Genomic DNA, 14,873 nt, shown 5'->3' on the forward strand with positions numbered 1-14,873 from the left:
ACTCCAGCCGTTTTACCTCACCACACAGATGATGCCCCCCTCCTTTCCCCTCCTTTTGGCTACAGGCTAAAAAGGGTTCTAGACACACGGTTACATTCAAGCAGTTTTAATCCGGGTATTATTATTATTATTATTATTATTATTATTATTATTATTATTATTATTATTATTATTATTATTATTATTATTATTATTATTCACAAAAAACAACAGTGTACGCACAAACGAGATAACTATGCTGGGTTTCGTATCACAAATCACGTCGAACACCTCCCTTTATTATTATTATTGTTGTTGTTACTATTATTGGTCAGATCCCGGGACTTTTACTTTTTTTGTAGTTGGGCAGTTTTCGGCTCTCCCCCTTCCTCCTCCCCCCTCCGTTCAATAAACCTGTTACTTTAAGGCGCTGCGCGGAAAGTGTATGTGCACGGCGGGGCGGGGAGGCTCGCAGGCGGCGTGCCTCGCACGGCCCCGACTTGCACGCGGGTTTCCTTCAACCTTTTCTTCCGAGGATTTATTCTTATTCTTATTACTATTACTATTATTCCGGGCTCCCGGTTGCTTTTGATTGGCCCTGCCTCTTTTCTCTTTTACCAACCCCCCTCCCACTCCTTCTTCTCTCTCCCCACCTCTTCTTCTTTCCTCTTTCGGCCCGGTGTTGCATCCATGAGAGTGTCAGGAATTGGCACAGGAGTGCACCAGGGCGCATGCTCTCGGTAGCTCACAGCAGCCCAGAGCCGGGGGCTTAGTTTAATAAGGAGCGAGCCGAGCGACAGACAAGGAAGAAGGCGGCGGCGGCGGCGGCGGCAGCAGCAGCAGAACTACTATCAGCAGGCGGAAAATAATAATAATAATAATAACGAGCCCACAGGGCGAAAGCGTCCGCCATGGGCTTTCCTTTCTTGCGCGCCTTCTCCGTTTCTTCATGAATTAGAGCTGAAAGGGTGGGGGCGGGGAGAGCTGAAGACACCCCAAGGCCCCCAGGCATGGCCAATTCGGTGAGTACATGCGAAGAGCAAACCGCCCCCCCCCTCGCTTTCTCCTCACAGCGCTGCCAATTATATAGCGAGGGAGCCCCCGATTCCGCCAACCCTTCTCTCGCGCGCGGCTTCCTCTTCGTCTCTCTCTCTCTCTCTCTCTTTCCCTCCCCCCCGCGCTCCCCTCTCCCCTCCTCTCCGTGCAGTTGCATGCAGCGCGCGCGCACACTGGAGGCGGATAATAATCCAGCCATATTTCTGCAGCGGCGGCGGCGGCGGCAGCAGCAGCAACCCGCCTCCGCCGCGCGCCCGGGGAGGTGGGGTGCGGGGGGGGGGGGAGCCGTGGAGTACAAGTGTGCAAAGGGGGTGGGTGGGTGAAAAACTGGCTCTCGCCGCTCAGGAAGGCGCCTCTCAGGATGGTGCGTTTTCTCTTCCCCCAGCGTGGCTTTTCTGACAGCTGGCGGGCACCCCCTTTTCCCACCCTTGCCCCGATAGTCTTCCTCTTTATGCGCGTGGCTAGGTGTATATGTGCGTGTGTGTATATATGTATGTATGTATGTATGTACACGCGTGACGGTGAGGCGGAGGCGAGAAGCTCCCTGAAAAAACAAAAACCCCAAAATGGGTTTTGAAACTACTTCCATCGCTGCACCTCCTTTCCTTGTTCGGTTTCTTCCTCATCCCCTTCCATTGACTCTGAGGCGATCTCTCTGCTTCGCTGGAGCGCGTTTCAAATGCAACTTGAAATGCCAGCCCCATTGAAAATCCGATAAGGCTCCAATATGCAAGGCTAATATTATTTAGTCCGCTATTCTTTCTCCCTTTCTCCCTTTTTTGGGGGTGGGTGGGGGAGGCATGGAATGAACTCCTCGGAGATTCGTTCTTTCCCCCTTATTTCCTTCCCGCTTTCCCGTGTTCCCCAACCCCAAATTCTGCACCCAACCCCGGTCTCGAGATTGCAAATTTTTCCAGCCTGCATTCCGTTACAATATCAGCTGCTCTCCTCCTGGCAAAGGTCTCTTTAAAAGTAAGAGAATGGTGGTCTTACCCTCCATAAGCAGGCAGCTATTTTCTTTGTGTGTGTTTTCTTTTTGTCCTTTTCAGGGAACCTTTAAATCTACAGGAATGGAATTGAGGGACAGGGGGAGGTATCTTCGCTTTTTCTCTGGTACTCATTGTTATCCTTCTCTCTCTTTCCCTCTCTCCCTCTTTCCCTCTCTCTCTCTCTAGTGCGCTGTTCAGGTGAAACTGGAGCTTGGCCATCGAGCCCAGGTGAGGAAGAAACCCACCGTGGAAGGTTTTACTCACGACTGGATGGTATTTGTTAGAGGACCCGAGCATAGTAACATTCAGCACTTTGTGGAGAAAGTCGTTTTTCACTTGCATGACAGCTTCCCTAGGCCAAAAAGAGGTAAGGCTCCAGGACAAAGGTGTCTTGGTTTCTCTTTTAATATGTTTGCGTAAGGGAGTAAAAGAAAACAGTTGGTTGCTTTTGACTTTCAAACTCCACACTCTGCTTTTGTGATCTGAAACCCTGGTTATTCTCTGCCAAGGATTGAGTGGGGTAGAGGTGAAGTTTTTTCTAGGAAACAGTTGCCTACTGGAAAATCAGGGTGGTACTTTTTACCACCTTTGGAGGTTGATGATGATTTGCTGCAGCTTCTGAGAAATGTCAGACGGGCATGAGCTTCCTTTTACAATGAAGCAACTAATAATGACCAATTACACTATTTATTTGTGTAATTTGTCTGGTTCAGTTTTTGCTATAGTTTTTGACCTTTACTCCCAGCCATGGAGGAAAACATTTCATTCATTAGGGATACATGTAGTGTTGCCACTTATTGTCTTCATTTGCAGGGTTTATGGTCCTACCTTTCACTAGAAATAAGTAGAATAATGCTGAGTAATATTGTTTATTTGGTGCCCTTTTTACATTTTCTCTTGGATTGTTCTTGGATTGTATGTGACCTTGTATTGGCAAAGTGTTATCTAAAGTATTGAGTTATGCAAGTTTGAGGGTGAATAAATGTTTATTCTTTGTGCTTTCACTGTTTGGATATTATCTCCAGTTTGTATTGATTTAGCATGCAGTTAAAAGAAGTCAACATACAACAAAAAAAGTGCAAGCACTTAAGTGCCTCCAAAACACAGAAGGATGAGAGTGATTTTTCCTTTGATTTCAAGAGGTTTAGGAAGCCTTTGTTTTCAATTTTCATTTCATGACTTCCAAGCTGTTGTCTTGGCTGTTTTAGTAGGATTAGTGGAGGTAACAGTAGGAATACAATAAGGTGCTTTGTTTGTGATCAGGTTTGTTTATCTGAGTATGCACAATGGTTAGCAGTTATATTTGTCTAATCTTTATTGGCATATAGAACTCCTGTGGTCTTTTAAAATAGCATCCTAATAAATCCATTTTGCTTAGAGGCTTTGAGAATTATTGAAAATACAGAACTGTGAATCTGTGAAGGGAAAGGGTGGAAAGAAATGGGCAGGTTCTGTGAGCTTTTTCATCTTTTCAAATTGATTATTTGAAGTATTGTAGCATCTTAGTTTCCATTATATATTGTTTTCCTCCCCCTTGTTTGATTTATTATTATTATTATTATTATTTGAATTTTTGAATGCTTTTACTGAATTATCATATGTACTATTAAATATTGCTAATAATATTGCTTTATGTTTTGACTTTTGCCCAAACCTCTATTGATACTATTTTTCCCATGATACATATTTGGTTTCAATATGAAAAAGAAATACCCGACCATGCAATCTCTTTTTTAGGTTTGGTTTAATTATTTTTCCTCTGATATGTGTTAGAAAGTTGTTTCTGGTGCAGATATAATTCTCACCAAGAGATATAAGAAGTTTGGATAAATGTTTCTTTTTGCATTGTCAATGTCATATAATTAACATTCATAGTAAGAAGTTATTGCTAATACTATAGTTTTCTAGTGCAATCCAATCTTTGGTGTAGCTATTCAGATGTAAGTCTGTTTAAAAATCAGTGAGACGTCTTAATATGAATAGGAGTTAAGTCTTAAAATCCTGCATCCATGCTGTTATTGGTATAATGATTTGTGATGATCTGCCTCAATTCCTCAAACTGAATAACTTTCTGGCCAGTCTGAGGAAACATGATTTTTGTAACATAGATCTGTGGGTGGTTATTAAGTGAATATATTCATTATAGTCCAGAATGTGCAAAGATGTGAGTACTTGATACAAGTAGCTAAGTTTCAGCATGTATATATTACATTGCTGAGGTGTTACATTACAGTTGGTAATATAGAATGTGCAACAGGTTGTCCCTTGGTAGCTGTGTTATACACTTAATGGGAGTAAAATATTAATAAAGGACATGTTTTCCTTAAATTCTGGGTTGTAATTTATGAATTTTCATGGCATTTGTTTGGTCATTGTTGTTTTTTGATATCTCTTGTCTCATGCAAGACAATTTAGTTGGTAAATAGGATTTTTTTAAAAAAAATTATCTACATTTTTATCTCTATTACTATAAAAGTAATCTTAGAATGATGGTGGGTGAGTGTATATTTATAGTCTGAAACCATTGGGATCAAATTGCCATTTATGGAAGTTACTTTGGATCCCTTCTTAAGGAGAAGAGATTGCCTTTTTTTATCAGACACAGTGCTCCTTTGAATTCCAGTTGCAGAGGAACCCAAGAACAGTGATGCTGTGCTTTTATCCTGTCTGTATGTTCCATTAGCATCTGGCTAGCTCATGTAAATGAAGTGCCAAATTGGATAGACTTTTGGTGTGACTCTAACATTAACCAGTTGGTTTGCTATGATGTAGTATTTGTCATGTATTTTCTGTTTCATATTTTATAACATACTAGGCCCATCAGATCATATGTCTTAAAATAGTTTTATTTTATTAAGCACTGAGCAATAGCTGCTAATGTCAATATAGTGTTGCAGTAATGTCATAAGAAGCAGTCTTTTTGTTTTCCTTTTTTTGTAGGAAAATAAACATTAGAAGTAGATAGCCTGTTACAAAGGCAGATGGGTGAAAACAGAATCTTTAAGGCAATTATCTTGATTAAATGGTTCTTTGTTGAAGTAGTGATACCAATAAAAATGAAGTGTATTTATGGACTAAGCCTGTTCAATGGTGAGTTGTTTATATCTATTTGGCACATATACTGGAAATAAATGATTAGGTGATGCACAAGGAATAAACAAATAGTGATAGATTAATTATGAAAAAGGATGCTTTTAATCAAGATTGTATATTTCTCCTGTTTCATATGATTTTCTTTAACAAAAGATTAGTGCATGCTTGAAGTCTAACCTTACAGAAAACTTAATGAGCTTATATACAAAAATACAGAACTTCATCAGCCTAGAAGACATTGAATAATATAGAGAAGAATCTTTGTATTCTTTCTGTTTATACTTTTTGCTGTGTTTCTTCTTCTCATAGATATGGTTTTAGTCTTCCCTCCAAAGGCAGTTGTGTGTTTACAATTGTTTATCATCATAGCAGCTGAAATGTATTCGAAGAAAAATGTATTGTTCACTTTGATATATTTATCAGTGATGTATATATATGATGTAGAAGTACAGGTTCATACACCCCTCCTCGTATATTACTAGCTCTTTGATTGAAGCACTGACACTTAAATGGATTGTTAAAGGTTCAACTGTGAGTTGGGAATCAAAATAAAATGTGCCATCAATAGAAGCAACAATTAATAAGGAACAACAACCTCCTTTCATTATACCAACAAATTACTAGCTGTTTAGATCATTATCTTAAGCACACAGGTTGAATCAAAAGATAATGCTGCTAACTTAACAATGCATCCACTTCACAGGAAATAGCTATTTATGTTTTTCTTTTTCTAATTTGTACTTTATGAATTCATTAATAAATGATCTTTGAGATAACAGCAAAATAAAAACAATATGTTTTGCCACTTCATGTAGTGCTCCTAGCCATTCATAAATTAAGAACGGTTGGAAATTATAATGAATATGCAACTGTTACCAAGTGTGCTTCTCTGCCATTGTACCTTATAAGCTTGTTACTAATGTCAATAATGAAATTCTGTATTCCATGACATCTCACAATCATGGGATGTGGACACAATTTCCCATTTATCTGTTTAATTCTTACCTGAGGCCATTGCTTTCAGCTCCTACATATTTAATAGCTAACATTCTGCTTAATTTTTTGCAGAAATCATCTGGAAGTCATTTTAATACTTGCCAGTCCAGCCTAACCATATATTGGTTTGCAATTTTTGGAGATAGCTCTAATTGGTTAGATATCAGTTAAATAATTAATAGAGATGTTATATAGCCATGGCTATAGAAGTATCTGATTATATTTTGTAATTATATTGTTATATTTCTCCAAAATGCTTAGGGGGAAATATTAATTTTCAGAGTTGAAGCTAAGATGATTTAAGTATATATGAGAAATCAAAATAAGAATTTCATTCTTAAGTGAAAACTTAAATCCTTAGATTAAATATGCAAATTGATAAAACATGAATAACTCCATGTCTGTCATATGGGTGAAAAAGATATTGGGTAGATGTTACTTGTTAATCAGCTGAATTCAAAACATGCTTTGAATTATCTGACATGGATAATTCCTGACTATAATTTCCAAATATTATCCCAAACTATATTAAAATCACTGAAATATAGTATGATAACAAAAAAAAAAAAGGCCAATGAAGCAATATCTAAAACAAAGATGGTATCCACAAAGCATAGTTAATTATTGTGCTGCTAATTTGTTCCATATGAGATGTAGGAGCGCAAAAAAAAGTCTGACAAATAGCATCCCATAAACAGCTTCTGCTGGTGGTTCCCCAGATATCTCCTCAATGCTATAGGATTTTTATAGTGAAAAAAATCCACCATTCAGTTACAATCATCATATAGCACATAATTTAAAATTATATGTGATAATCAGAAATTAATAGCAAACTACTTAAAAGTATTTGGGAGGACAATGTTCTCTTTTAAACAAACACAACAAATATTATAAACATAAGCTGTGCTTAGTCTGTGGCTCATTTTCTTTTGTTCCTCATGAGACACTAAAAGAAGTGATCAAAAACTATTGCTCTGAGCTTTAATTAACAAACATTACCTGTTTTTATTATAACCTATATCAGTAACTAATTGCTTCAAATAACCAAGTTATAATAAAAATGGTTAACAAAAACTGTAATAGATTATTTAAATTTTTGAAATAATTTTCCCACATCCTTTTAGGACCACCCAGAGATTGTTTGCAAGTCCATAGTTCCCAGTGATTCATGCATACCATCCTGCCCATCCATGGTTTAGCATTCTGCCAAACAGGTCCTATGTGTTATACACCCATCAAAATATGAGCAGTTTTACAAATCATGATATTTTTGTATCCCTTCTGGAAATGAAAAGAAAACTTCATAAACATGTTTAAACAATGTTAACATTTAATTTAGGTTGATTTAGAATACTATAGTTCTGTTATTTTAAAAGGGTGCAACTTATGAAAGGGAAGTTGTTACATTTCAATAAGATGTTAAATTTGTGAATATTTTGTTAAAATGAAGAGTTTTACTAGTTCTCTCTAACACATCATTAATTCTAACTGATTACTTAGAGTTGCATTTATGTATGCCGATTTTCACAGCAAGAAAAACATTTCCAGTTTGTTCTTGCAACCAATTTATTTTACTTCTGCTGTAGATTGTTTTCTACACATTTGTCTGGCTTTGGACAAATGGTGGTAATATTGCTATAATGTTTTTTTTTTACTAAGTATCTTTGATAACATCTTATCAAAGCCAGACTTGAGAGCTCCTTGATGCTCTCTGAACTTGGTTCTTTTCTTGCAGACATTTTATTATGATTACATTACCTAATTTGGGTAATGAAAAATCTGCAAGAAAACAGCCAAACTCAGGGAACACCAAGGACCCCTTCAAGCTACAAATATTTTCCTTTAAAACTAGACTTGTAGAATTTTTGTTGTGTAAATCAGTGATTATTTACCTAGTGATATCTTTGTTTCTTCTGTAATTCAGTAATAATTAAGTGAAGCCAGCTTTTAAAACCCATGATACAAATGGCTATAGAGCTTACATTTTGCTGAAGCAAATGGACATCACTTAGGGTAAGTTACAAGAATAATGAAATAGATGGAAGGCTGCAGGAGATAGGAACTATGTGGAAAGTGAAAATCCTGCCATAGAAATAATTGATTTCCTAAGAAAAAATATTTTTGCCCAAGGAACTGCAAATAAGGTAAGATAAGCAGAAAGGAAGTTGTATGAATATTCATCGTTATGGTTTACTTTTTCGTGGTTTTCTGGCTAGGCAACAATTGGCCAAAGTTGCACAATTTATTAAGTAATGAAACAAACCATAATGACTAAATTCTCATAGCATCTTAAGCCAAACCCAAATACAACACCATATTATGTCAGCATGATGACCAAGCATATCTAGAAAATGGTATCTCTAGCAGTTAAGAAATACAGTGTGAATAATCTACTTCCTTCTGGTTAACAAAAGGGGACCAAAGTTTTGTAACAATCCGCTCACAAAAATTAAGGAATAATATAAAGTTTACCATATAGTACATTCCATGTATACAATTCAGTGAGAATAAAAGTATGCCCCTTTGACACAGTTAATTGAAGCATACTTTCATTTTTCATGAACATAACTTAAATCTGAGTTGGATTTGAAAACATCTGCACATGTTTTATAAAAGTTAAATATTTGCAAGCTAATTTGAAAGAGTAGCTATTTAAAAAAGAGGAAAGAAAGCAGCATCATGGATGTGTATGCTCAGGTATATGTGCTGACATTTGTGCTTTAGGAACCTTGTTTTCATCTTACTGAAGGACTTTCTAATGATTCAGTGTTTCCATTGACTATACATAATGGCTTTTGTACTCATTGTAGTCAATGGAAGTCCTGTGACTGATTTGTACACAGACTGTCGGAATCAGGCATAATTCAGCAACGTGTATTTGAACATAACTAATTGGACTAAATTTGAACATAATCCTTTGGGCAATTTCAGTTCAACTCAAATTTTATGTTTAATCAAAATATAGACAATATTAGCTCCAGTAAGACATTATGATGTGTACTTGTAATGTGATTTGTAATGTGCCTAAGAATCTACATCATGATATGCTTGACCTCCAACTTGTCACCTGACTGTTTCATTTTGTGACTTACCAGAAATGCTGCTTCTTTGGTGCAAGTCAGTTACATTTTCCAAACTCTGACATAAATTTCTAATTAAATATCATTAAATATGTTTTGATGTGATAGTTAATAGAAATCAAGTTGCTGCCTTAAAATAGTGTAATTAAATCACTAAGCTTAGTATTTGATTCCAGAACCAAATGTAAACTGGCAATGAGGAATATTGAACATGTGATAACTTCAGCAAATTTAATTCTTTTGGTTTACATTTTACTTCCTATGTGATCTGACAAATTCTGTGTTCTCTCTAAATATATTAACTTCTGGATTATTTTTAAGTAGCCTAGGATTTCATGTAGAAAGAAGCTTCATTGCTGAAGTCACTATGATTTTTGATTTTTTTTAACTTAAATAGAATTTAGACAAAAATGGATATCAAGAATGCAGTTCAGTCTATCTTAAGTGCCAGCAATAAAGTAGAAGAAGAAATAGACTATTATGCCAATATGGAAAATGACTTAATTTAAGTTGGATCAAGGTAAACACTAATACTTTTGTTTAAAAATGGGAAAATATGCATTTTTAGTATTTTGCAATATTTAATTATCATACATCTCATTTCCCAGTAAATTTTGAGGATACTACATTTATAGCCTATTTCTCTTAATGGAAGTTAAGAAAAATACTCTTCCATCTTTTATATTCTTATAATATCTCCCATTACAGAGAGACTATATGTATGACTGCTTTGAAAGAAGTTGACCCATGTAGGGTACTATACTTAGAGTACTCAATTGCAGGGGTCCTCAACCCCTGGACCACAGACCAAGCAGGGTCTGTCTATGGACTGTTAGGAATTGGGCCACACAGCTGGAGATGAGTGGCAGGCAAGCAAGGGAAGCTATGTCTGTTATTTGCAGCCTCTCCCCAGCACTAGCATCAACACATCGGCTCCAACTCAGATGATCAGGCATTCGATTCTCATAGAAGTGCAAACCCTACTGTAAACTGTGTATGCGAGGGATCTAGGTCAGTGAAAAAATTGTCTTCCCTAGTGCCAAAAAGGTTGGGAGCTGCTACTCTACTGGACAAAGCCAAGTTCAAAACAGCCCCAGCCTCATTGAAATTCAGTGATTGACTGAATAAGTTCTCCCCTAGTGTTGCCTGCTACACAGGATAGTTGTACCGTTAAAAAAAAATACAGAAGAGAATATGTGTCTGTATTAATTTGTATTTTTTTATTTTAAAAGAAAAATTAGGAAATATTTATCAATTTTTTATTTTCTCCCCATAATATAACATCAAGAAAGCTTCAGGGGGAAAAAAGTGTGTGGGGGGGAATTCCCCAGTTTTCCCTCCAAGGAATCCATGTTTCTACTTATAGCTTCAGTTATAGATTTTCTGTCTTTCCATTCACACAGAGAGAATACATACATACATAGCTCTGTGAGGAAAACTGGGATATAAATTGCATCAATAAATGTGATATACTTCATTATTTTACAGAACTATTTTTTAAGTAGAAAAACATATCCCAAACTAATTTTTAACCTGTAATAGATGGCTGTTTCCATTTCTGCAAATAAGATGGAAAATCTACAATTGAAGATATAAGTAGAAACATGGATGCCTTGGAGGGAAAACTAGAAAAATTCAGAGAAAGGGATTTTCCTCCCTCCCCCCATCTGTCCCCCCCCCCTTTCTTGATGTTATGTTATGGAGAGAAAATGAAAAATGGGTATTTCCTAATTTTTCTTTTAAAATAAAAAATATTTTAAACATCTTACCTACTTAGTATTGGATATATATCAACTAAAGGATACATTAACATGTCTAATGCTAGGCTTTGTTCACTAAATGGAAATTTGTAATTCCCAAGAATCTATGCAAATGATAAAAATAAAAGATCAGAAGAAATACTGCTGCTGCGGGAACATTCCAGTTGAGAAAAAGAGACTGATTAGCCAGTGTTTTATGTGGTTAAATGTCTGTTTTTAGCTTTGACTTCCTTCTTCTTCTTTCCCTGTAACACAATGCTTTTTGCATCTGCATTAGTACAGAAGACAACATTCCATAATACACAACTCATTGTTTCTTGCAATGATGCATGTTTTGCCTATTTCTAGCATTAGTGTCCTTGGTTTTCCTAAATAGCCACACACAAAAATTGTTATATCAATCAGAGGTAATAGCTTGTAGGTCCATTTGAGAGAAATATTAAATATATTATTAAATTCTTAAGTGAGTTTAATCAATGAATGTTTATTATCTCTAAAAAAAAACCTCTTTTCAATGTTATCCTTAGTATATTTTATGAGCAAATCAGGCTAAACATAAAGAAGAGGTTGACTATATTTTTCAATGTTTCAATTTTTCTGGAAAAAAAAATCCCATGTAGGTATGTATATCTGTATGTGTATCTCTCCCTCCCTCCCTCCCTCCCTCCCCCCTCTCATTAATAGTTGTAACTTTTGTTACAGGGTGCATTTTGAAGTTGCATTTTTACAGCAATTATGTTATAAATGTAAAGCAACAACAATTCTTTTTGCTTATCGTATCTGAAATACTCACATTTGCTTTTTAAATAAAGAACAATAAAAAGAAGCCTCAAATTATTATTTGAGATTCTGTCATTGATGTACAAAAAAAGGAAATATTGTTAGAAAATGTTATTTAAAATGGGTACAAGTTCCCTCTATGATTTAAGTAAATGTAAGTAAATTAAAACATTAATTTAAAACATTTTAATGCAGTTGCTTCATTTGCCTCATTTTCTTTTGTTAAAATTGATTCCTAATGGAATTTGTATACTAATTAGTAGTCACAGAAATTCAAATTGAAAATTCGAAGAAGGTCCAAAGATTGCATAGTCCCCTGACCCTAGAAAATATTAATATTAGAAAAAATATATTTGCTATATATGACTTTAAAACAGAAATTTTATTGTTATTATTGTATCTATAGCCATCCCTTAACTTGAGATTGGGAGATGATCATGAAGTACAGTGTTATGTTCTGACAAGATGGTCATTCTGACCCAAAGAATTAAAAATATTGTCCAGGATTATCGAATTGCTTGCTATATAGCAGTTACAGTGTTATTTGTCAGATTAATCCTGCTTTTTCAAACTTTGTTAATATCAGTTCCTCCCAATGTAAATTGTGAGGAGAAAAGTATATGTAGTTAGAAAGCTAATAAAGCATACACAGAGTATTACCCTTAAGATAGTTTTATGATTTTGTGATGCAAGGCAGTTTATTAAAAAAAAAGTCAAGAACAGTTACAAACAGCTGAATTTTATAAATCATTCAAGTTTTTTTTACTGTACAAGTTCACTCACTTTAGTATGCAAGAAAATATACATTTGAAGCTGTATACAGAGAAATAGTTTGGAGCGAAACAGTGTTTATAGAAATCGCAAGTTCATCTGATAAATTAATAGTTAAAATGACTTTTAAAAGATAGACAATAAAGTTATATTGCAACTTTCTGATTTATCTGAGTTTTAACTTTTCTATCCATTGCATTCAGTACTTTATAAACTTAATTCTATTTTAAAATGTTCAGCCAATTGCTAGGTTTTTATCATAGGTTAATAGAAGATGCAAAGTAAAAGGTTATACTAAATGTTGCAGAAAAATTGTTGCCCAACATTGTGGTACTATGTAACATTTATTAGTACAAAGCTGATTTCAACTCCTATGTTTTCCAAACAAGACAAGTTGTTGAACTTTTAATCCCTAAAAAGCATGGGCATGATGAGAGAAATACTGTAAAAAATATGAAGGAAAGGGTTCCAAATAATTAGTAAAAATTAAGAAAAGTTCAGTTGTATGCACATTTTAAATCTGGATCCTTAATTCTCAATCTAGGGATTCCTTTATCTGTTGCCAATTTCTCCCCCACAAGATATAATTTACAACTACAGTATGATGACTTCCTAATGTAAAGGAGACAGTACTGAATTTTTGCAGTTTGCTGTAAAAAGAAGCCCAACATTTAATCTATGAATAATCCCCCCCCTTTTTTTTGTCTATATAACATGCCCTGCCTTGGTTTCCAAAGTGACTATTCAGTTAAAGACTATTGAGCTGTTATAGTTTTATATTCTGATTATCTTAGACACTTCAGAAATATTTATTCAGTACATTTGTTCTCCCATGAGCTGTTCAGAGCATCCAGAAGTGGGAGGTGCTTCAGTCTCATCTGGAAAGGCTGGGCTTAAAACTCCGGGATGCTCCTCCTCCTCCAGGGGACACCTCCTCAGCGTCCCCCAGTTTTAGCTCAGCCTTTGTGGTAAGAGGTTGTGCACTCCCTGACTGGAACGGTTTTCTGATTCAGCGAGTCAAAATTCAGGTTTGCTCTTGGGTTAATTCGGCTTGTAAATTTTTCCTCAATTAATTTGGCGATTTCAAGGCTTGTGGCTCTATTAGGTCATTCCCCCCGATCAGTTTGAGAGCAGTTCTTTGTGGCTGGCGGAGCCTGCCACTCCGCAGGCAGCCTGAGACAGCTGCTTCAGGCAATTAGCTTATCTAATCCCCCGATCGTCTTATCTCTGCAATCTTGGCGGAGCGCTTGCAGATGCAGCTCACTTCTCCTTGCTGTTTCGACTGACAGGATCATTTATCTGACAATTTAGAGAGTCAGCAGCAGCGGCTCGTTAAACTGTTTAGGCAATTAACATAGGAGATTCTGCCTTCCCGCCATTTTCAATGGCTGGCTTCAAGTTCGCGCCTAAATATCACAGGCGCCATTCCCCGCTGGTTTTCCTTCTTGGGGACTGGGGCAAGTACCTTCCCACTCCACTTCCCTGGCATTATTTCTCTTTTATCTTGCTGGTGTTGGATAAGCAGGCTAGTCCTTAAACAGGATTTTTTTTTCTTTTTGCAATTGCTTTTGGATCATTACATTGGAGTGAAGCCGCAAGTGCCATTTCAAACAGCGGGACGTTTTTGACAGGAAAGGATCCATTCAGGCCCTGTATAGCTGGTTTCCCTTGTTGGGGACCAGGGATCCAGAATATTTCTTGCTTGGAGCGCTTGGGGGTTTCCCTTGTTGGGGACCCCTAGATACTGTTTCCCATATACACAGTTTTACATGTAGATATAGGCACGTATATGTATATGTATATGTGTGTGTATATATATATATATATATGCTTGCACTGGCACTAAGCCGAAAGCACCAGCCTGAAGATGGTGAGTGGGACCTCGCCGAAACGTTGCCTAGATACTTTGAATCTTACGCGGGAGAAAACCCGAATAACCAAAGATCCATATATATGTATGTATATATGTATATATGTATATATGTATATATGTATATATGTATATGTAGATGTAGATGTAGATGTAGATGTATATATGTTATTCAGCTTTGTTCGGGTATTTTTCCACGTCATTATAGTTGTGCTTTTAAAGTTGTAGCAACGTTTCGGCAGAATCTCATCAGGCTTCTGTATTGTGTTTGTCAGACGAACACAATACAGAAGCCTGATGATGGCAGATGAGATTCTGCCGAAACGTTGCTACAACTTTAAAAGCACAACTATAATGATGTGGGAAAATACCCGAACAAAGCTGAATAACATACATGTAAGTACCCGCGAAAACTTAAGAAAACAAATATGTGTGTGTGTGTATATATATATGTGTGTGTGTGTGTATGTATATATGTATTTATGCATATATATATATG

The 14,873-nt window shown here is 36.2% G+C and overlaps 1 protein-coding gene across 2 annotated transcripts in view; it reads left to right on the forward strand.

Annotated features, from left to right (window-relative positions):
• Positions 1-430: 430 nt before the first annotated feature.
• Positions 431-14,873, forward strand: part of MLLT3 (MLLT3 super elongation complex subunit) — a 147,810-nt gene continuing 133,367 nt past the window's right edge. The window contains exons 1-2 of one of the 2 annotated variants that reach the window (XM_026680277.2): positions 431-1,001; positions 2,211-2,391. In XM_026680277.2, the coding sequence (XP_026536062.1) occupies positions 990-1,001; positions 2,211-2,391 (193 nt within the window). In that variant the 5' untranslated portion in view covers positions 431-989. Of the gene's footprint in view, positions 1,002-1,201; positions 1,400-2,210; positions 2,392-14,873 lie in introns of those variants that run through there. The other variant, XM_026680278.2, reaches the window with a different exon arrangement.

This window comes from Notechis scutatus, chromosome 2, assembly GCF_049901735.1.
Source record: "Notechis scutatus isolate UNSWTSFEM ecotype Mainland chromosome 2, rNotScu1.2, whole genome shotgun sequence".
Lineage (NCBI taxonomy): Eukaryota > Metazoa > Chordata > Lepidosauria > Squamata > Elapidae > Notechis > Notechis scutatus.